General features: G+C 35.5%; 1 protein-coding gene across 3 annotated transcripts; it reads left to right on the forward strand.

Moving 5' to 3' along the window:
* Window positions 1–16312: 16312 nt before the first annotated feature.
* Window positions 16313–22419, forward strand: LOC129792497 (Na(+)/H(+) exchange regulatory cofactor NHE-RF1). Of its 3 annotated transcripts, none has more exons than XM_055831593.1 (3): window positions 16313–16392; window positions 16476–17426; window positions 21218–22419. In XM_055831593.1, the coding sequence occupies exons 2-3, from the start codon at window positions 17145–17147 to the stop codon at window positions 21734–21736; spliced, it is 801 nt and encodes a 266-aa protein (XP_055687568.1). In that variant the 5' UTR covers window positions 16313–16392; window positions 16476–17144; the 3' UTR covers window positions 21737–22419. The 3 variants fall into 3 exon arrangements, with proteins under 3 accessions (XP_055687568.1, XP_055687567.1, XP_055687566.1); XM_055831592.1 differs by having other exon boundaries at window positions 16346–16417; XM_055831591.1 differs by having other exon boundaries at window positions 16369–17426.
* Window positions 22420–22752: the final 333 nt, after the last annotated feature.

Genomic DNA, 22752 nt, shown 5'->3' on the forward strand with positions numbered 1-22752 from the left:
CAAATTTTTCAATATCGTGAATATTCTCTTTTTTTTTTCAGCAAAATTGAATTTTCTGTCTGAGCTCAAAAATAGAATTTATTGAAATACATTTCTAATATAAAAGAATCATGCAGCGATTTATAATATAAAATTGAAATTGATCTCATTCAATGTTGAATTTTCGGCAGAGGGGAGACTCGGGGAAGTTTGGACGCATTATTATCAAAGAATTATTCTTGGTAATTTCTGAGCTTTCTGAGGAGCATTGGGGGATTATTTACTACTAATATTCAAAGTTTAAAATGTATCAAAACAGCTATAAAATGCTAAAAGCTTTTAAAAATCACAATCACAGACAATTATGGAAGATGAGGGCGCTTTTGTCAATTTTATAGCAAATGAATGTACATAGACTTTTCCTTTAAAAGAAAAGATTTATTCAGTCTTTTCAGTGACAAAGAAACCTTTGAAATTCGCTTGAATTCTCAAAATTTCATTACAAAATTCAAAGATTCCAAGGATTTCTTGGTCGCTGAATACGGCCCAATATTCGTGTTAAGACTTCCCTTGAGGAAACAAACGCAATTTTCTAACAATAAAAAAATAAAACTTAACAATTTTCATTTCAAAATTAACTCAAAAATTGCTTATAAAAGTCCACACGTTTGACATCAGCGTCAATGTTTCATGGTTTCGTTAGAAAAAGTCACAATAGTGACGTCATTTCTTGTATTTTTGGGCAAATCTCCAGCCGAGACACATTTTGTGCTATAAAAAAAAAGTTATGGTATTTTACCTTTTGTGATCCGAAAGTTCATCGGACGTTTGCTATAAAATCAAAAAACAACGCTCTCGTTTTCTTTTGCTTGATATAATTTCTTTTTGTGAATTTGAGAGCTTAAAATTTAACATAAAAATTTTAGTTTCATGAAAATCAAATGGATTTGGATCAAAACTTACCTATAACAATTTTTTGTTGATTTTTCATTTTATTTATTTAAAGCTTTATTAATTTAAGCATAGGCACAAAATATTTAAGTGCTTTGATGGAAAAGTTCCTGTGTTGTTTGTACACGTGGGAAAATCAGCGGGAAATTGACTTTTTCATCTTTTCCAATTAAATTTTCGTCATAATCAATTGCTTTTATGTTTTTTTTTCGTGTATGTGCGGGGGATTTATTATTCATCTTCTTATTTATCATTATTGGGGTTTGTGTTTGTTTTTAGCTGTGATTCTTTCTTAAAAGAAGCACAGCTTCTGTGTACACTCTAAAATGCAAAGTCGTCAGATCGGGCTCAAACTTGGGATGAGCACGAATTAGGGTCCCCACATTCCAAAAAACGTATGCGCCAAAAATTGGTCCGGCCGGCCGTCCGGCCGGAATATAACGCAATATTGCAAGAGAACGGTAATAGATAGAAACTTGCGGTCAACGGCAAAGTTCATATATCAGGTGGAAGACATCCGATTATGAAGTCAAATCCAACCCCCCACCCCCGCGTCCGCCATTTTGAATAACCTCAAAATTTTGTTTTCGCTATATCTCAGTCACTATTATAGCTAGAGGTCTGAAATTTTGATGTTGTAGGGGCCATCAAGACCTTTCCAACGATACCTCATTTTCGAAAATCGGCCAAGCCGTTTAGCCAATATGGCCGCCACAATTTTTCATCGAAAATCGGCCATAACTCGAGAACGGCTTGACCGATTTTGATCAACTCGGGCTCAAATGAAAGATATTAATGAGCCCTACAACTGCTCGGAACATTGCAAGTTCAAGAAATGACCGCAAGTGGTGCTAAAATCGAAAACAAAATTTTCGATGAGTTTTCGATGAATATCTCGAGCACCGCTTTATAGAATTGCTTCAAATTTTGATATGTTATAGTTGACTATAGTATCTATTACCATGCCAAAAATGAAGAAAATCTATGTAGCCGTTCCGGAGATATCGCGTTTTAAAGTTAACATGTCATATCTTGAGTTGCATAAGTCCAACGCCCCGCGAAGCGGGGCGTTTTATATACACATATAAAATAAAATAAAATATATATATAAATGCATAGATATATACATTATATATATACATATAAAAATGCAAAGATAAATATATATAAACTGCAAAGATAAAAATTAAATATAGCATGGATGGAACAATATAAAGCGAAAGAACGGTAAGTAAAACTTACGGGCTGTGATTCTTTCTTTGTCAGTGAAATGTGAAATTGATGGAAAATTGAGGATGGGCAAATTTTGTGGAAGGCTTTCTCGCGTACCGAATCACAGCCAACGCCCACGATTAAGGCTTCTCACAAATTATCTGCGCGTTGGCTGTGATTCGGTGCGCGAGAAAGCCTTCCTCAAAATTTGCCCATCCTCAATTTTCCATCAATTTCACATTTCACTGACAAAGAAAGAATCACAGCCCGTAAGTTTTACTTACCGTTCTTTCGCTTTATACTGTTCCATCCATGCTATATTTAATTTATATTATATGTACATCAATTGCGTGATACTATCGCGGTCATGGTTGCAGCTAATAACAATTTTGTGTGCTACTCCCTCTCACTGTATGTCGCTGGATAAAAAAATAATCATTTAATTTTCTCTCCATTATACAACGTCTTTTTTTTATCTCCCAGCTGCTGCTCAAAGGTCAACCCCAGCGAATCTATGAGGTTCTTCGTGCTTCTTTGCTTAAAGTTTTCATGTCTTGTTGTTGTTTTTTTCATTCTTTGCATCTTTGTCACCAAGAGCGTGGTTCTTGTAGCAAAGAAAATTGTCCTCCATTGACAATTTCTGCTCTCGGAGAGCACGTGAGTTTTTTACTCCGAAAAAGCGAACCATAATTGAGGGCAAAATTAAATTTACCAATTCACTTCTCATCTATGTCGACAATATTCCATTCAAGACTTCATTTCTCATACATATAATAGACGAACACACTGCCAAACTATGTAGTTACTTCCCGTATTGAATTTTTTTTCGCGCTATATCGCAAAAATCGGTTCGTTCAATGTAAAATTCATGTAAGATAAAAATTTATGTACAAAACACACACACACATCTGTGAGGGAAAAAATGTTGTGATTTTTTGTCGTTATTGCGGAAAAATGTGCTTTGAAAGCGAGACAGAGAGTCAGACCTGCAGGAAACCACAGAGTCATGAAAACATCCAAATTAACAGTTAAATGGAAAACATTTCATTAAAATAATGTGTCCATGAAATACACAATACGATGAAAAAAAAATAAATAAAAGAAGCCGAAATAGAAAAGTCAAATTTTGCCCTAAAAAATCTTTGAAGCTTCTCGCGGTTTGAAAATTCAATTTGGTATTAAACGCTAATTAAATGGGGTCTGGTGGGTATTACATTGCAATTTAAATTATTCATCATTAAATTTCAGACCTACATATCTGGGGAAGGTACTACATACATATATAGGTATAGGCATGACTTTTAGAATAGTAGCACGCGGGTATTAACAGCAGCAATTTCGCTAATCTCATTGTGAATGTAATTGAAAATGCATGGTTATTTTACACAGAGAAGCGTCAGTTTAGCCTCCAAAATGATGTTGCATTACACATGGTGGACGGAAAGCTTTTCATCACTCACAGAAAACATTTTCCAGGCTTTTCAATTCAAACTACTACATGATGATTGTATGGATTTTGTATTAATTTGTTACATGAATGTATAGAAGTATTAATAAATTTATCCAAAAAGCCATGAAAAAAATTGAGCGAAAATTTAATATTATTTTCTTGAAAAGCTTTCAAAGCCATTTAATATTGAAGCGTATGTGAGTGAAGTACTTGGAAATTGAAGCAATTTTGTAACGTGAATTTGAGCTGAAATATTACTCAGAGAGAACTTTATAATAGCAAATCTCTTTCGATTTTTGGAACACAAAGTGCAAGTTTTTGATGTTTTTTTTTAAAGTCTAGCTAACGTTTGTTTTATTGCATTTTATAGAATTTGAATCGAGCATTTTTATTGTATGTTTTATTTCGATTTATTTATGGGAGCGATGACACAAAGCCCCACAGTCAAAGTTCTATTCTCTCAAGCTTTTTTTTTATCAATGAATATCAATTGTAAAGTTAATAAAATAGATAAAATATCCACTACTAAAATGTATTTGATGACGACTGCAAAAACATAAAATAAATTATTCAATAAGTTGAATAGATAATCGATAGACTAATTAAAAGATACATTAAAAGATTTTTAAGAAGAATTAGGTTTTGTTTCTTAAAAGCTCACAATTAATTGGGAAAAAGCTCTCTTACTATAATTTATTGAACAATGGGTTCTCTTCTGCGGCCAGAAAATCTTTGAAATTACAAGAACTTCTACTGAAATTTTAAAAAGTTGTTCTGAAATTTCTATGAATTCTTGGTCGCTCAATACGACCTAATAATTATAATTTTCTATGTGTTATTTTTATATATTTTAGGATAAGTATGCATTCGCTTTGCGCTACTCGAAGAGTTAACATCTCCCAGAGTGTGTCATAGCTGCTTTAATTTTTCTTTTTTCTCTTATTTTCAGGGATTTTTTCTATATGAAATCTATCTCATTGTACTCAGGCAATATTTAGATTAATTCTACTGAGATTTTTTTCTTTTTTTTCGGGTGGGATGTTGATCAAGAATTTATCCCAAGAATAAGACAATACGGCGATTCTACTCAGGGTCCTTTTATTGTTTACTTGCGTGCCATGAAGAAATTTTCTCTCGATGTTGTCAGGGTTTCGAATGATCTTTTCCGCAAATATGCGTCGATTAAGACAATTGATCCCGTAAATCGCGATAAGCTACGCATTGAGTTTAACTCTAAGAAAGAAGCCAATCATTTGCCTTTCAATAAGGATTTCTCTAAACGATTCTCTATTTATGTCCCGGCTAAAAAGGTTGAGATTGATGGGAAAGTTGTGTTGAATGATCACATCAACACAGCTGATATTCTGAAAGGTGGCCAAGGAGTTTGCAACGGTGTTGACCAACCCGTCAAGGTGTTGGAGGTGGAACGTTTGAAGAAGAAGGTGGTTGATGATAAAGGAAATGCTTCTTTTCAGAAAACGCCATTTGTCCGAGTGACTTTTGAAGGAAATACCCTTCCGGATGTGCTCCTTATTGGGAGACTTCGTTTGCCAGTAAATGCTTTTACCCCGAAAATCATGCGATGCACATGCTGCCTGATGGTTGGCCATACTGAGAAGTATTGTGCCAACAAGAAACGTTGCGAAAAATGTGGCCTCCGTCATAAGAATGAGGAAGAATTTAAGGAGTGTGCAGCTAGCACCTTCTTGTGTCCAAACTGTCGCATTTTTTACAGAGAAAAAACCCATGATTGCCCAAAAGTGAACATGATCAGGCAAAATGAAGTTGATAAGGCTTTGGCTAGCCGTGAGTCTGGACCACCCGAGGCTTCTGAAAATGAAAATGCTTGGCAAATGAACGAAATGGCAAGCAGGAAAAAATTGCGAGGAAATAGGCCGCAAAACTATAAGAAAGATTTTCCTAGTGTGAATGCTGTGGTTCATAAGAACAGGTACAATGGCCTCTACGTGGTGCATGATGACGATGACGACTCTGATTTGCCTGAAGAGGAAGACGATGAAATGCTGGAAGGTGCAGTTGGTGGTGCTGTAAGTGGGGCAGTTGGTAATGCAGTAGATGGGGCAGTTGGTGGTGCAGTAGGTGGAGCTGTTGGTGATGCAAGTGGTGTCATAGTAGGTGGAACCAGTGGTGCTACAGTAGGTGGTGCCACAGGTCCTACGGCAGGTAGTTCAAGTGGTGTAGCAGTAGGTGGTGCCATAAGGAAGAGGAAACTCAATCAGAACACTGGTACGAATAACGATGATGCAATGTTCCGCTGGGCAGCTGAGTACGATAAGCAGAATCCGAGAAATGCAACCCAAATCAGGCAGCCTGGAAGTGAGAGGCCAGCTGCAAGAACGGAGGCAATGGAAACGGAACAGCAAAGTGAAGTTCCTGAGGAACAGGAAGCAAAGAAAGCATCTTACGTGGGTGGTTTTAAAGAAATGGTGTGTTCCTTTTTCAGTAGTTTTAATTTCGGTTCTGGCTTTATGAGTTTTGTCGAAGAAATTATCCTTCCTTGGATTGAGAGACGCATTAATGAGTTTATGCCTAAGATCTTTACCTTTTTCTGTAATTAATGGATAGATCAAGTCTAAGAAATATAAAAGTTTTTCAGTGGAATATAAATGGTCTTAGAGGAAGATTGCAGGATTTAATTGTTGTTTGTAGGCGTCTTAATATTGATGTTGTGTTGCTCCAAGAAACTAAAATTACACCTCGTTGTAGAATTAGAATACCCGGATATTCTCTCTTTCGCAGTGACAGAACTGATCGAGGTGGGGGAGTTCTAATTGCCGTAAAGAACTCTCTAAGAGGCGAACGCATAGCAATAATTGACGATGAATACACGCAAGCAGAAATGGTTGGTGTAAATATTGTTCTAGCGAACAAAAGCGTTGCGTTGTGGTCTGTGTATATACCAAACTCCTCGGCAATTAGATTTTCTGATCTAAATCGGGTGTTTGCAACAAATGTGTTTGGTACAATCGTTGGGGGTGATTTTAATGCACATAATGCGCTGTGGGGTTCCTCCCATCAAGATGGGAGAGGTGGTACCCTTCAAGAATGGTGCGAAAATAACAACCTCGTGGTTCTGAATGATGGCCGTCCAACGAGAATTGCTTGTCCTCCAGTTCCTAGTAGTGCTATTGATATAACATTTGTGTCACAAAATATTGCTTTAGATTCAAGTTGGGATCAGTTTGAGGAAACCTTGGGCAGTGATCACATTCCCTTATTAATCAATTTTGCTTATTTAAATAGAAATGTGCCTAGTGAGGTAGTAGATGAGGATTCTGTTAGGGATGCGCGGGTTGATTGGAAGAAATACAAAGAGGCAGTAGAGTCATCCTTAGCTACTGTGAGTGATCCATGTCCTATAGCAAGACTTGAAAAATTAAACAAATTAATGTGGGACTCAGCTAAAGAAGCAGAGAACAGAAGACCATGTAGAGCAAATAGTGGCAATAGTCAGGGGCAATACAGGGATCAAGTGTGGTTTGATGCAGAATGTGTGGCAGCGTGGAACGAGAGACTCGAAAGCTTTACGACGTTTCGTAATTCAGGGACTAGAGATAATTTTCTAGCTTACCGCAGGAAAGATGCCCAAGCTAGAAAGCTTTTCCGTAAAAAGAAAAGTGAGCATTGGCGTGAAAGATGTGAGAATTTTTCAAGTTCCACCTCTCTTTCTGAGTTGTGGAACATGGCGAGATCATTCCGCGGTCAAAGCCGAAGTAGAAATACAAATATGAATGAGTCAATGTTCCAAAACTTTGCCGATAAACTTGCGCCTCCCTTTGTCAGTAGACCCTATCATATTGCCCCGACAGCCCCAGAAGGTCGTGAATCACATTTGCAATACTGGTCTCTTTTTACCATGTCAGAGCTAAAATCAGCTCTAAGTTCCACAAAAAATAAGTCCGCTGGCTTGGATAAAATAAAAGTGAGTTTCTTGAAAAATCTGCCGAGGAATGGGCTTGAAGTGCTAATTGGAATTTTTAATGATTTCATGAGTTCTGCCATAATTCCGAGTCCATGGCTCTCTGCCAGAGTTATCGCTATACGCAAGCCTAATAAGGATGGGTCTGAAGTTGCACACTATAGACCAATTTGTATATTATCTGCGGTTCGTAAAGTTTTTGAAAAGCTAATTCTGATACGTCTGGATAGTTGGGTAACAGATCTCGATCTAATCCCACAGTCCCAAATGGGCTTTCGTAGAGGTTTTGGTACGCAGAATTGTTTAGCCGAGCTGAGCGTTAAGATACAAATTGCTTGGTCTGCGAAGAAGTTACTAGGGTGTGTGTTCCTTGATGTATCCTCAGCCTATGATGGGGTGCTGGTCGATATGCTATGCCAGGATCTTGTATCTATTGGTTTGCCTCAGAACATTGGCGTGCTTTTGAGTCGCCTACTTTCTGAGCGGTGCTTGGAATTCTTTGATGGCAATCGTAAGATCTTAAGCAGATCAGGATCCGTCGGATTACCGCAGGGCTCAGTGTTAGCTCCCCTTTGTTATAATCTTTATGTCAGAGATATTGATAATACCATCTCCCAGGATTGTCTTGTTCTGCAGTATGCAGACGACATTGCAATAGGATTTGCCCACAAGGACCCTCAAGTCATAGCGAACGTTCTTTCAAACTTATGTTTGAAAATTGAATCGTTTCTAATAAAACGAGGTCTGTCCATTTCAGTTCAAAAATCTGTAGCCATGCTTTTTACAAAAAAACATGTCCTGCCCTTTTTTGAGGTAAGATGTGGTAGCAATGTCATTCCTCTTGTTGAAAAATTTAGATATCTGGGGGTCAGAGCCCCCAGCCGCACACACTATCGGCTGCTGCGGCTTGATTTGATAAGTGCCTCGGCGGCGGCGGCTTGAAAAATAAAAAAAAATCCGAGCCTCGGCTGCTGCGGCTTGATTTGATATGAGCCTCGGCTGCTGCGGCTTGGAAAAATTTTTTTTTTTCGAGCCTCGGCGGCGGTGGCTTAAAAAATCGGCTCGGCTGCTGACTCAAGCGGCTTGAAATTTCGGCGCATTATAATTTATTGGATTATTTTAGCCCATTAAAAAGAATCCCTTGGGACTGTTTTAAGGAAAAGCGTCCAAGTAAAATGACACGAAAATTTTATTTACATTTATGCGCGCCACATTGATTTTTAATAAGAAGAAGAATTCGATAATTTTACTTTTCATATTTTCCAATACAAATTGAGTTGAAAAAAAGGAAAATTCCCGAATTTTCTTATCTTTTATGAATATTTTCCACAGATTTGATCATTTTCTTTCTCAAAATATGAAGGAATTTTCCAACTTCGTGACTTTTATCCTCTTCGATGTTATGAATTTTCACAAAATTTCCATGAAAATCTCACTGAAATATTCATACATATATTTACAAAAAAAAACACTTTATATTATGTAAAAGACTTCCTTTTTGAAACTTACATAGCAACCGGAGCATTTTCTTGGTCAGGAAAAATAATTTTTCCTTTATCGATATTTTAATTTTCACACACAATTTTCATACACAAAAAACTGCAACATAAATCTCTGGAGAATTTATTTATCTTATATCTGCGTGCGCTGGTGAATACTCACACATGTACGCATGCTATGTGTGTATTTGCTCCTTCCTCCTGCAAGCGTGGCGTGTAAAACTTCATATGGGACTTTTGCTCATACGCCGGTATCGATCGCCTAGATGACGTATAGCGTAGTGGTTTTATAGCTTTTGGCCTCCGGATCAAATCTTGTCAATGAAATTAATTTTTTTTTTCACATTGTTTTTTCTTCTTTTTTTTCTTTACCGATTTTTGTGACGTTTTATTAGATAATTAATTATGTTTATTTAATTCGTTCTAATAAATAAAAGAATTTTTATAATAAAAATTCTAAAATCTTACCCTAAGCGCACTAAACACTAAAAAGGGCAATAAAACACATAAAATCTTTTTTAATTAATTCATTCTTAAGAAATATTATACCTGCCATTATAATTCCTTGTGATTTGAAACATTTTCTTTCAATTCAGAATATCGGAATATCGAAATAAAAAATAATAGGGAAGACCGGGATTAAAAAGTCACTTAAGGGTTTAGACAAAGCTCAAAATATCATATTTCCCAAATAAATAAAGCGAAATGTATTGTTCATTTTGTAGGAAATTTACTGCCCTATAACTCTCAGATCATTTTGTTCTATCTAGATAGGAAATATGATATTTTAGGCTTTTTCCAAATCCTTAAGTGACTTTATTAGCCCCGCCCTCCCCTACAATTTTAATATTAATTTAATCTTATTTTCTGAAGTTTACTATTATTTTTAATGACGCAGAATGAATTAATTAAAAAAGATTTTATGTGTTTTATTGCCCTTTTTAGTGTTTAGTGCGCTTAGGGTAAGAATTTAGTATATTTATTATGAAAATTCTTTTATTTAGTAGAGCGAATTAAATAAACATAATTAATTATCTAATTAAACGTGACAAAAATCGGCAAGACAAAAAAGAAGAAAAAACGATGTAAAAAAAATTTCATTAACAAGATTTGATCCCGAGGCCAAAAGCTATAAAACCACTACGCTATACGTCATCTAGGCGACCGATACCGGCATATGAGCAAAAGTCCCATATGAAGTTTTACACGCCACGCTTGCAGGAGGAAGGAGCAAATACACACATAGCATGCGTACATGTGTGAGTATTCACCAGCGCACGCAGCTATAAGATAAATAAATTCTACAGAGATTTATGTTGCAGTTTTTTGTGTATGAAAATTGTGTGTGAAAATTACCGAGAAAATTACAGTTACTCGAAGATATCGATAAAGGAAAAATTATTTTTTCTGACCAAGAAAATGCTCCGGTTGCTATGTAAGTTTCAAAAAGGAAGTCTTTTACATAATATAAAGTGTTTTTTTTTGTAAATATATGTATGAATATTTCAGTGAGATTTTCACGGAAATTTTGTGAAAATTCATAACAACGAAGAGGATAAAAGTCACGAAGTTGGAAAATTCCTTCATATTTTGAGAAAGAAAATAATCAAATCCGCGGAAAAGGGCTACAAAAGATAAGAATACATATTTTCTTATCAAACTGTCCTTGATACCTCCTTGGTTAAGAAATAATTTTGTTCGAATTTGAATAATTTGCTTAGAATTAATATTGCGAAAGGTTCGGCGGCTTGATTTTTTTTTCAACAAAACCTCGGCGGCTTGAATTTTTTTTGGCAAAGCCTCGGCGGCGGCGGCTTGAATTTTTTTTTATTTTCCAAAGCCTCGGCGGCGGCGGCTTGAAAATCGGCTCGGCTGCCGGCTCAAGCGGCTTGAAATTTCGGCGGCTGGGGGCTCTGCTGGGGGTGGTGTTCGATCGCAAGTGTCTCTGGGGAGCACACATCAGAGCAGTTGCGGAGTCTTGTAGCAAGAGAGTAAATTTTCTGCGGGCTGTGTGTGGTCTTAGATGGGGTGCACATCCGTCCGTCTTAAGGACATTGTATGTAACGACGATAAGATCTGTCATGGAGTATGGATCACTGGTCTTCAGGACAGCTGCCAATTCACATATGATGAAACTGTACAGAATACAGTGGCGTTCGTTGAGAATCTGTTTGGGTCTTATGACGTCCACACATACAGGTAGCCTTGAAGTGATTGCAGGTATTTGCCCGTTGGATCTTAGATTTATAGTCATTGCAGAAAGATTTCTAATCAGGTCATCTGACAGACATGTACAGTTGTGGCGAGACTTGAGGTATATCAAGGTAAACTGCCCGAAAAGTCCATTTACCGAACTCTTGAAATGGCTAGATGAAATTGGTTGGAATGAAATAAATGTACAAACCTATGACAATCTGCAGTTCAGTACTGACCGCCCACAATTTCAATTCTGTACTATAATCTGGGAACAGCTGCAAAGTTTTCCTAAGGACATGTGGCAAATCTATGCAAATGGATTTGTCAGAAATGCGCTTTTGTCGCTCAATAGCGAAATGTCTCATATCATTTATACAGATGGGTCTAAAACCCAACAAGGCGTTGCTTCAGCGCTGTGGGATGAGACGTTTGACTTTGGTGATGCTAGAACTTTGAGTCGCTGCTCTTCTGTATTCACGGCGGAATTGGTGGCAATTAAAATGGCACTAGAAAGAGTTGTTACTTCGAATGGGAATTTGCAAAGAGCAATTATCCTGAGTGATTCATTGTCGAGTTTACAGAAAATTGATAGCCGCTGGTCTCTGAAGTCTCAAGCAGATATTTCAAGTGACATACTGAGGATGATTGGAGAAATTAACAACTCGGGCAAGGAGGTAGTTTTCATGTGGATTCCCTCTCATGTGGGTGTAACTGGCAATGAGAAAGTAGACTTGCTGGCAAGAGCGGCTACTGCTAATGATGTGGGTGATCCAGTGTGCCTTAGAAAGGAAGATTTCTTTAAATCCATCAATGATGATTGTTTATTGCAGTGGAAAGTATATTGGCAAAATGAAGACAGAGGCCGCCTATGTTTTTCGATTCTTCCTTCTTGTAGACTCACTCCGTGGTTTCACAGGTTGACAGGCATTAGGAGAGACGGTTTATGCCTCGTCAATAGAATCATTGCAAACCATTACAGGTTAAATGCCCATTTATTCCGTATCAATATTGTTGAGAGCCTTAATTGTAACATGTGCAATACGCCTGAAGATGTAGATCATGTTCTTTTTTATTGTGAAAGGTATGTAGGAGGTAGAGCCGAACTTATGGAATCCTGTCGTACAATGTGTCCAGGTCTATATAGTAGGGATATTTTAGCCTGCTGTTTGGAGATGAAAAAACCAGACTCCATTTTTGCAATTGTAGCCTTTCTAAAAAGGCATGGTATTTCCTTATAAGTTCAAGAATTTAATGGCCGTCCAAAGTGTTTAGTTTAGTCTCTATGTTTTTTTTTTAATTGTATTAATTTTGTACTTGGTTCTGTCGGTCAATAATGAACTCTAAAGTTCGCTAGACCTACCATGGTTTTTGGGGGGGTATAAAAATAATAGGATAAGTATGGTAAAAAGAAACTGAAAATATTTGGTACTATTTTGTAGAAAATTTCCCTGAATTTTCCCCAGCAAGAAAATTCTTCGTATATATCTTTCTCAATCTTTTAAATGAGATAAATCTTAATTTTTCTAAATTCTTGCAACGTTTTTAAGTTCTTTATCATTCCCCCTCTAATTCTTAAAAATCTTTCATAAATTCTACCAAACTGATAATTAAATATTGAAAAACAATTTAAAATTAGAGAAAAATATACCTACATAGTATTCTAAGTATATTTCCAGCGGATCTCTTTTGGTTTTTCCAACGACCTTCACTTATATATGTACATAATATACATTAATGAATTCTGCGGGCATTTGCGAACATTCCCCACCGAGCGAAGGTTTTGTGACAAAATAAAGCTTTGCACGAAAAGAGCTCTCAAACCATTCTCGCAAAAAAGTGTGTTTATATATGGATAAAAAAGAGTCGAGATAGTGCGAGGTTGTATGGAATTTACCTGTCGATTACATCACATCGCAGTGCCGGTTATCTGTGGGTCTTTAGCGAGGAGGTAGATTTATAAAAATAATGTGATATGTTTCTGTATTTGTCTCTACACTTCCAAGATCAAATAAGACAGAAAGAAGATCCCCGCGCGAGACCTGCAGCGAAGGTCGAAAGATGATTCTGGGAAAGCGAAAGATGGTCGATTGAAAGTGAGTTGTTGGTGTGCACACAATCATGGACCTCGCAGCATCATCATCATCTCTCTCAAAGCTAAGGTGTATTGGGGATCCACAGCACGGAGAAACATTCAGCCAGCCATGGGAGTTGTGCTGACTGAGATAATACATGAGCAACAAATGAAAATGAAATTGATTCTTGTATTGTGGGAATTTCAGAGGTGCAAAACAGGGTGATGCTGCATTGTGTTCTTCTCGAAAAAAAAGCCAGGTGATTCACATTGCGCACTGAATTTTCTCGTGGGACTCGGAGAAAAAAAAATGGGCAAAAGCTCTTCTGTGGGCAAATCATTTTGCAGCAAATTATCCGTCATGGGAAAAAAAAGTGATTTTCCCCTCGTCCACACTCTCAGGCGTTTAGTTGCACACATAAAGTGGTTTAAATTTCAAAATGCGATCGCTAATTGTGATAATGATTAATTGTGTTGATTTCTTAGGAGCACAGAGGGGGGTTCTCTTTAACTAAAGAAAGAAAGAAGAAGCCCACTCTCATTTTCTCAATTACCCCGCACAATTGAACTCTCGCGCGGCAAGTCGCAAGCAATTGAAGAAGATTATCAAATGGAGATTCCTCCTTGTCGATTTTCTGTCGCAATTGTAGAGCATCTACTGAGACGCGCACTTGATATTTGCAATTGAATAAATGGCTGTTTATCTTTTAACTAGCAAACAAATTTACATATCGACTTTCTCGTATCACAAAATAAATATTTACAACCTTGCTGTGTTTTTGCACAAAGCTCCCCCCGTACACACTACACGTACCTACATACATATAGTATGTATAAGTATCTTATGAAGAGAAGAAATTCTCCATGTTGGAGGGTTTTTCGCGCGGAAATAGTAATATGGCAAAAACATTGGCTTTTGAGCTTAAGATTTTGAGAGAGAACAGATTAAAAGATGAGCTCTGCGGTGGTTGTATGCAGAATAAATATCATTTTGTTGTCAAAGAAATCTCCGAGTACATAACATTATTAAGTATGTATGTATTTACATAATGCGATTAGTGGAACAGTTTTTATGCAGATTTTATCATTTAAATTGGGATGCGATGCCTATGTTAACTAATATACTACTAAAAAGCTTTATTAACTAGGTATTGAATTTGTTTAAACACGCATAATTCTGAAGAATTTTTTAAATGCTTGATAACTCAAAGAAAATCAATCCAATTCGAACAAAACTATTTTCTAAGTTCTGTTTGCTTTGGTTTGCTTCTTGAAGACAATTTCTAAAAAAAATTATCAAAATCGGTCCAGCAGATTTTTCATAATAAATGAAAATGTGGGTCCAAGTCGCTCCATAGCCTCATTTTAAAAAACAAAATTAATATTGATTTCAATCCTTTAAAAAAATTCTACTAAATGGAAATGAATAAAATAAAAAAATTAGCCTAACAGATTCAACAAAAAAAAATGAAAATTAATAAATAAATGGTTTTATTAAATAGACAGCAGTATTTTTAAAGATTTTTTTTTCAATTTCTTGAAATTTAGAGAGAAATATTATTCAAGTTAACCCTTTCTTGTCCACATGAAACATACATAAATATATTGAAACATTCGGTCTTTTTATCATGATTTATTCTGCGGATGCCCTTATGATATTTCTGAGTTGAAACTTCTTCTCTGTCTTTTTCTACGTAAATTAATTGCATTTCTTTGTCGGAAAAATAGTTATACTTAAACTTGAGAAAATAATATGTTTCACGTTTGGATCGGCGCATGACCCAATAGAAGCGAAAGGGTTAAGTTTTTCACAAAAAGTGTACACTTTAACGTCATCATGTGTTTGTCGTATACTTTTCAAAGCGTTTTTTGAAAAAAAAATTGACTATTCTTGGGAACGAGAGAAAATTTTCTAGGCAGAATCAGAATAATAAATGGCCCTTATTATGCCGAATAGCGACTTTTCTATATTTCAGTACTATCAACTTCGAGCCTGCGTTTCAAGAGAAATATTTATTGTACTTTAAATGTGTGAAACATTCACGCAGATGTTTCATTGCTTAGTTTTGACTAGATATTTTTTTTATTCATGAAGTTTCTATTGTGTTGTCCCATTAAATGACTGTAGCATAAAAATTCATTATCAAACCACATTGATAAAACATCAGCGTTAATGTTTCACGGGTTTCATGTATTTAAAGAGAGGAAAATTCATATAAAAATACACTGAACGACGTTTTTTGATTAATTAAAAATCGTTTAAATATCATTCAAACTTAAGCGTAAAATAAATTCTAAAACATTTTCCGCTATTTTAATTAACACAATATGTTCGTGGAAGGGTTAAAATCTTGGCAAAACACAAAAGCTTTGTCACCATACCGCATATAAATCCAAAGATTAAGCTCAATCCCCATGGTTTAGATTCATGATATAGAGAAGCACATTTTTTTTCTTTACTTACCCAAAATATACTTCCAGGAAATTCCCATCTTCAGCATAATTTTTCAATTTTTATGTAAATTTATTTTGAATGCAGTTGTTCTTATGCAATATCTGCATATAAAATTAAGAAAATGATCACACGATGCACCTTTTTTTTCGAGGGGGGACATCTCTTTCTCTCTCTCAGAAAACTTTTCCGCCTCATCACCCTGTTGATTGGAAAAATGGTTGCACATTGATGTGTGTGCGCGATTCACCTGAATGAGTGTGTCGTGGCTTCGATTTGCCGTCTAATAAAAATTATGTTCATTTTACACAATTGCACAACACACCGATGTTGTATATGATGGCTCTTCGTGTGAGAGAATGATGGAACACGCAACAGGGTTGGATTTTTATTTCAAATAAAAATCATTTTTCCTCATTTTCTTTGCAGTTTGTGGGCGGAAAATTCTAATCAGGCTGTTTGGAAAAGAATTTTCTCATCATCATAGGAATTTCCAAAAGGCAAAACCGCGCGCTTTGAGAGAATTTTAACAACAAAAAGAAAATCTGAGAAGTAATGAGAGAAAAAACACGGAGAGTTTGCCTCTGGCTAATGGAGTGATTCGGGTTCCAGCAAAAGGCAGCAACAGCTTGAGCTAGCCAGGTATTCAAGTCTCGTTTCCATTCAGGTGTGTTATGTGGTCTTGGATTGAGTAACGAAATTTTTTAATTCTTGTGCGCTTCTAGTCGTGCCTTTTTGCAGCATCTTTCTGCAGCATCTCCCCTGTTGGGCAACAGCAAAAAAAAAAGATCCGATCCTCCTGTTCTCTCGATCAACCATGAAATAAGTTTGCAAAGCGAGAGTCCATATAAAACAGCATAGAAAAAAAAGTCAAATGAGCGAGAGAGAACGTGGTTTGTGCTGTTAAGTTGTTTTTTTTTGTGTGTGACCAACTGAGAACTGTCTGGAGTAGAAGAACAAGATCACAAAAGGAGAGGATCGAGTGAGTCAGTTTGAGGACAGACATCGGACCAAAAGGCTGCTGCATCATTCAACTGAAATAAATTTATTTATTTAAATAAAAAAAGAGCCTCAAGCTAAAATTCACATTTGGCGGGAATTTAATGAGTGTGTGAAGAAGAGTTTTTGAGAAGAAAAAAGTGAGAAAATCTGTGAAAATTCGTGAAAAATTGAAAATTTGAAGCAGAAAAAAAAGAATTAATAAAAAAAAGTGATCTTGTCCCGAGATCAGCGGTGGTCCAGCATCATCATCAGTGTTAGTTTATACTCCCCGATCAATTGATCGCGTGCTCGTGAATGTGGTTTTGAGTGTATCGGTCAGTGTTGGGTGGCAGTGAGGCAAAGAGGCGCACACGGTGAAGCTCCCCCGAGAGAGACAAACCCAAAACCACACAATGTCAGCAGATAGTCAGCGCAGTGCAGTGGATTCTGCGGAGGCACGAAAGAAGCCACGCGTGTGCCTTGTGGTTAAGCGCGAAGATTTCGATGGGTACGGATTCAATTTGCACGCCGAGAAGGGAAAGCCCGGCCAGTACATTGGCAAGGTGGATGAGAATTCTCCAGCTGAAATGGCTGGTCTCCGTCAGGGCGATAGAATTATCGAAGTGAATGACGTTAACATTGGCACCGAAACCCACAAGCAGGTGGTCCAGCGCATCAAAGCCAATCCCAATGAGGTGGGTCCCTCCCATTTGGCGCATTTTTTTTTAAATTCATTTGTGAACGAAAAAAATCAATTTGAATCACTTAAGAGTGCTGTACTCGTCCGAAAATTCCACTCCACTCTACGTCCTGCTCCAATTAATCCATCGCTCTAAATTGTGAATTTTTCTGTGGCTGAATCGATAATTTAATCTAAAATTGAATGTTCAATTAACTTTTTATTTGGGACACTTTGGTGTTCCAATAAAATACTCGCTTTCACATAAAATTAGAATTAATATTCCTCTTTGGTCGCGAAAAGCCCTTTGGACTTTGATATTAAAGAAATATCGGAAATATTAATAAGAGTGTGGAAAGAAAATGCATTTTGTTCTTTTATATTGTTTCCATTTAATGGGCAAAACAATTTTCAATTAAAATATTAAAAAGAAGAGAGCTTAGCATTTATTTTTCAATTAAATTGTGATTTGAAATTCATCACACAAAGCTCTCTAGACAGTTCTAATAATTTAATTCAAATTATTTTTTTTTATTCATTGGGGATTTTTTTTTCAGTAGAAAAAAGTTCTGAAAAATAATTTTAAAAAAAAAGAGTTTTTCTTAAGGATTATAAGTCAATTTAGATTTTATTTAGTAGAGAATGATTAGTTGCATTGTTTGATAAAGAATAAATCAGAAGAAAAATTTTCTTGTGGAGCTTTCCGTATTTTCTTTAAAAACTAAAAAGCTCTGTGAAATAATTATGAATATATTGCAATTCATAAATAGGTAGGTATTGAGTTAATTCAACGATTTAAATATTTTCAAATTTAATTTGTGTATTTTGAAAGGATTTTTTGCCTTTTCCTTTCTTTAAATATTATGTAATTAAAGTAATTTAAGTCATTTAATAATAATAATTCTTTATTCATTCCTACAATTTTACACATTACTACACTGTTCACAAATTCTATTTGATCTAAGTTGCACTAACTATGTAGAACTTTCGGAAGATTACTCCACACCTAGTCGCGGTAGACTGTTTTGGGTGGAGGGAAGATCCTGTCGGAGATGATGGTGCACGGGAAGTTCCACTATCGCAGGCGCTGGCTGCTAGCATTGGCACTCTTTCGCCTTTATGAACCACAGTGCAGTTCCATGATCAGCGTCGTCCCTCCGCCCACAGATGGCACTGATGATATTGGCTCCGACCCATACAGGAAGTTCCGCAAACACAGGCACTGACTGCTAGCAGCTGCACATTTATCGCTGGTGGACCGGCATAGCTATGGACACTGGTGGCTACTGTTGTCCCTCCGCCCTACAGATGGCACTGATGCTGATGTTGGCTCCATCTCGTAGTTGCACAAATCGTCCGAGCAGGAAAGGAATAGCTGTGGAGTAGAAAGGAAAGAAAGGGAAGGAAGCACTAGGCCAGAAAAACGGCAAGCCGCTGTGGGAATCGAACCCACAACCCCAGCGATGAGTGGTATTGAGTGGTGCTTTAGCTCTCTTTACCACCGGGGCTCGTTATAATTTAAGCTCGTTATAATTTATTTTAATTGAAAAACATTCAGGAATATGTGCGATTTACATCTAAAAATAGATAAAACTGTAGAGATTCATACCTATACTGTTAATTAATTAAATTTATTGACGTTACGTACGATTTATACTCATTTTTCAAACTTATTTGCAAAAGGAATTTATCTGATTCATCTAATGAGGTGATTTTCTCATACAAAAACGGATAAACTCCTTCAATTTATTCTTTACTCTAAAAATAACTCATTTATTTAATGAAAGACATTAACTTATAAAGTAAAAATACTAAAATATGAAAAATATTGAAAAAAATTTCCAAAGAGATTCGGAAACTTCTTAATTTTACAAACAAGCTGAAAAAACTTTACGCAAAGGACAATATGCGTAAAATATAGCACAATAAGGAAGAAAATCTCGTTTTTATTATTATTCTCATTATTCTGCAACATTGTCAGATGATACTAAAGAAAAGTTTTATAATTTTCCGGAAAAAAAGTTGAGAATACTATGAAAATTTTCCAGTCCAAGGTGAAACTTTGCGTCATTCACAATAGATAAATAGAATGAGATAAAGTGTCTATTTGTTTATGTTTTCGATAGAATAAAAAAAGTCAAAACAGTGCAAAGCAATTTATCTTTTCTAATTAATGTTAAACTGCTGAAAGGTATAAGTAAAGAAGAAAAGAAAAGCGAGTTTTTCTCAATAGTTTTAATTCCTGAGAGAATATTAAATTAACTTTTTGAACTTCTTACAGGAGATTTTAATTCAAAAGTGAGCTAAAAATGCTACAAGTCATTTGATTTGAAAGCAATTGTGTGCTAAATTATAAGATTAACAAGATTAAATATTAAATTAAGAACGGAAATTCTCGAATTTTCCACCTTATAGTGAGTTTTGGTGCTTTATAGGAACATTGGGTCAAATATTTAATTATTCATTTAATCATTATAATGGCTCTTAAACGACCCACAAATGAAGATTCTCAGAAGACTAAAAATAGGTCACTTTAGATTGAAGTTTTAGTAGGGGAAATTAGTGATTTTCTCTACAATTTTCCGGCAAATGACCAAGCTCTTCTCGACTGTTTTAATTTCATAGAAGAAGAAATTCATTTTGAATCTCTTTCTCCTTATTTCGGTGCATAATGTCATTTTTCTATTTCTTATTCTCTCTTCATTGCTAAATTATCAGAAATATTTAAATTTTCACCTCATTTAATGCCTTTATAGCACAGAAATATTTTTCGTATTTAAAATAAAAAAATTAGTTAAAATTCTTGACCTTAAAGACATCCAAAGAATATTTGTTTTGCAAATCTTTTGATCTAAAACGATGCGCTAAGAAATTGTGCAAATATGAAAAGATAGAATAAGGGAATTTATAGCCTAAATTGAGCTCTTATCGTTTCATTTTCTTTGCATTAAAATAATAATGAAAGATAAGCTTTTCATGAGGAAAAGCAAGAATGAACAACTTTGCAATTTTTCTCCATACTTAAACTTCTCTCTTTAATTTTGATTTTTGCCATATTTTAGCCTCTGTAATAAATAAGAGGGTGTGATTTTAATCCTTAATTAATAATATAAAAAATCTTAGGGTTATTTATCAAAATTAAATGCTTAAAATAAAAAAGAGGGCGAAGTTTCCAATATTTCTGTTAATTTTCCTTTATTTCCGAATGTTTCATTAATTATTCAATTCAATTAATCCCCTCGAAATATATTTTTAGAGAGAAAAAAGAGAAATGTTAACCTATCCTTGAATTTCAAATTAAATATTTAATAAGTAACCTTTAATCATCTAAAAGGCAATATATAATGATTTTTATTCATTTTATTTCTGAAAATAAAAACCAAAAATTGGAATTAAATTCAGAACGATGGAAACCTATTAATAGACAAAAGTTTCATAAAATGTTCAACAATTTGACTTTTCCTGTACATTCTAGCATGATTCTTCTTCGTTAAAAAAAATTCATTGAGCTCAAAAGTCGTTGGAGTTGGAGTGGAGTGAAGTATAAAAAAATGGAGCAATGAGAATTCTTGTGAATTAATTCCCCAAAAAAAGCCCCATAATGCATTCATTTGATTTATTCAGTAGTCCATTTAGTTGAATATATTTTGGTGTCTTCTGTGTTTTTTTTTCTGGTACAATTAATACAGAGAGAGAGAGAGAGAGAAAGAGAGGAAAATTGGAGTATTAACATCTAATGGATTCATGAAATTTTTATTAAGTCATGGCGATTTTATGTAATAATGCTAATCTGTATGTATGTTGCAGGTGAAACTCCTTGTGGTGGATCCAGAGGTGATTGAGGTGACCAAGGATAATCAGATTGTCACGAATAGTGAGTCAAATAGCAAAGAGAAGGAGGTGCATGATGATGACGAACGACCCAAGGACGTGGAAAGTCCCAAAGTGATGGGAAGTCCCAAAAAGGTTGAAAGCCCAAAAGTTGAGAGTCCCCGGGAGCAGAGTAGGAAGAACAGTGAAAAGGAGGAAGTTGATGGGCATACTAATCACGCAGCAGCAGAGAGTCCCGTGTCAGCCCCCAAGAGCCCCATTGTGACCAATAGTAGTCCTGAACCGCGAAAATCCACCACAAATGGTACAACACCCAAAGCTGACACTAATTCTGTGAGCAGTGGCGGATCGACCGGAAGTGCGCGCGATGGAGGTCTCAATTTGCAGATGACTGCCGCTGAACTGAGAGCCAAATTGGCTGCACGGAAGAAGTACGATCCCAAGAGTGAGTCGGTAGATATTAAAAAGAAATTCGACATCATTCAGAAACTCTAAGAGAGTTTTTAAAGAAAAAGGCTTCTCACTCCCATAGCTTTCCCTTTTTTTTCCTTATAAGATCACCGAAGATCACTCTTGAGCGGATTTTCACGGAGTTTTTCCTCTTCTTCTTTCATTTCTTTTTTTGTGTAAATATCTGTGACTTTGTTGTGAGACGTTTTAGTGAGATAGTTAAAGAAACTAAAAATCCTTACCGTATTTCGCAGTCTTAAAATTTGCACGAAATTTTATGCAAAAATAATTATTCCTTAACTGCAAAATCACACAGAGATCACCCTTAAAAAAAATTCTGAGGAAAATTACTAAATATTTCTTTTTTTTTGTAAATAAAAAAACTTAGACGTGAGGAAATGAGCTCGATGGAAGAGCAAGAAAAAATTATACATAAGGGAAGTGTAGGAAGTTTTTTTGTGTGTGAAACGGATGAAAATGATTTTAAAATTTAAAAAAAAAGTAAATAAAAATAGATTGTGCCATTTGACGAAATGTAATTGCAAATGAAGAAGGAAAAATGAAAGATAAAAAGGCAATTAAATGTAATGTGTTTGATTAAGTAAAAAAAAAAGAAAATAGAGAAAGAATTTGAGGAAAAAAAGGTGCGGTAAATCATGTGCAAAAGCATCAATAAATACCCTTAATTAATTTGACGAAAAATAAAATTATCTTTATGAAATTATCAATCAATTCTATGATACATTGTCTGCTGTTTTTCATCCATTTCGTGTTTGGCGAAAAAAACGAGAGTTTTTCTCTCTAAACTCCAAGGTTTTCTCCTTCGTTCACAGCATCTTTTGGGTGGGAAAGAAAAACTCCCATATTGGTGGGAATATATGTAATTTTAATAAATTAAGTACATGATAATAAATACTACATTCTTCTCTTTTTCTCTTCAACCTATCTCATCTTACAACTAAACTAATATTAATATTACTTTTCAACATTTAAATATTCCTTTTTTTCTCCTTCTTCTCTTCCTTCCTCGCGTATATGGAACTACTTCTTCATTTTCTTTT

The sequence above is a fragment of the Lutzomyia longipalpis genome, chromosome 3 (genome assembly GCF_024334085.1).
Source record: "Lutzomyia longipalpis isolate SR_M1_2022 chromosome 3, ASM2433408v1".
Taxonomy (NCBI): domain Eukaryota; kingdom Metazoa; phylum Arthropoda; class Insecta; order Diptera; family Psychodidae; genus Lutzomyia; species Lutzomyia longipalpis.

Excerpts from the sequence above, each read along its gene's own strand:
- LOC129792497 (XM_055831593.1), top strand. The coding sequence starts at position 17,145 with ATGTCAGCAGATAGTCAGCGCAGTGCAGTGGATTCTGCGGAGGCACGA. Across the intron at positions 17,427-21,217 it reads TCAAAGCCAATCCCAATGAG|GTGAAACTCCTTGTGGTGGA; the intron begins GTGGGTCCCTCC and ends TGTATGTTGCAG.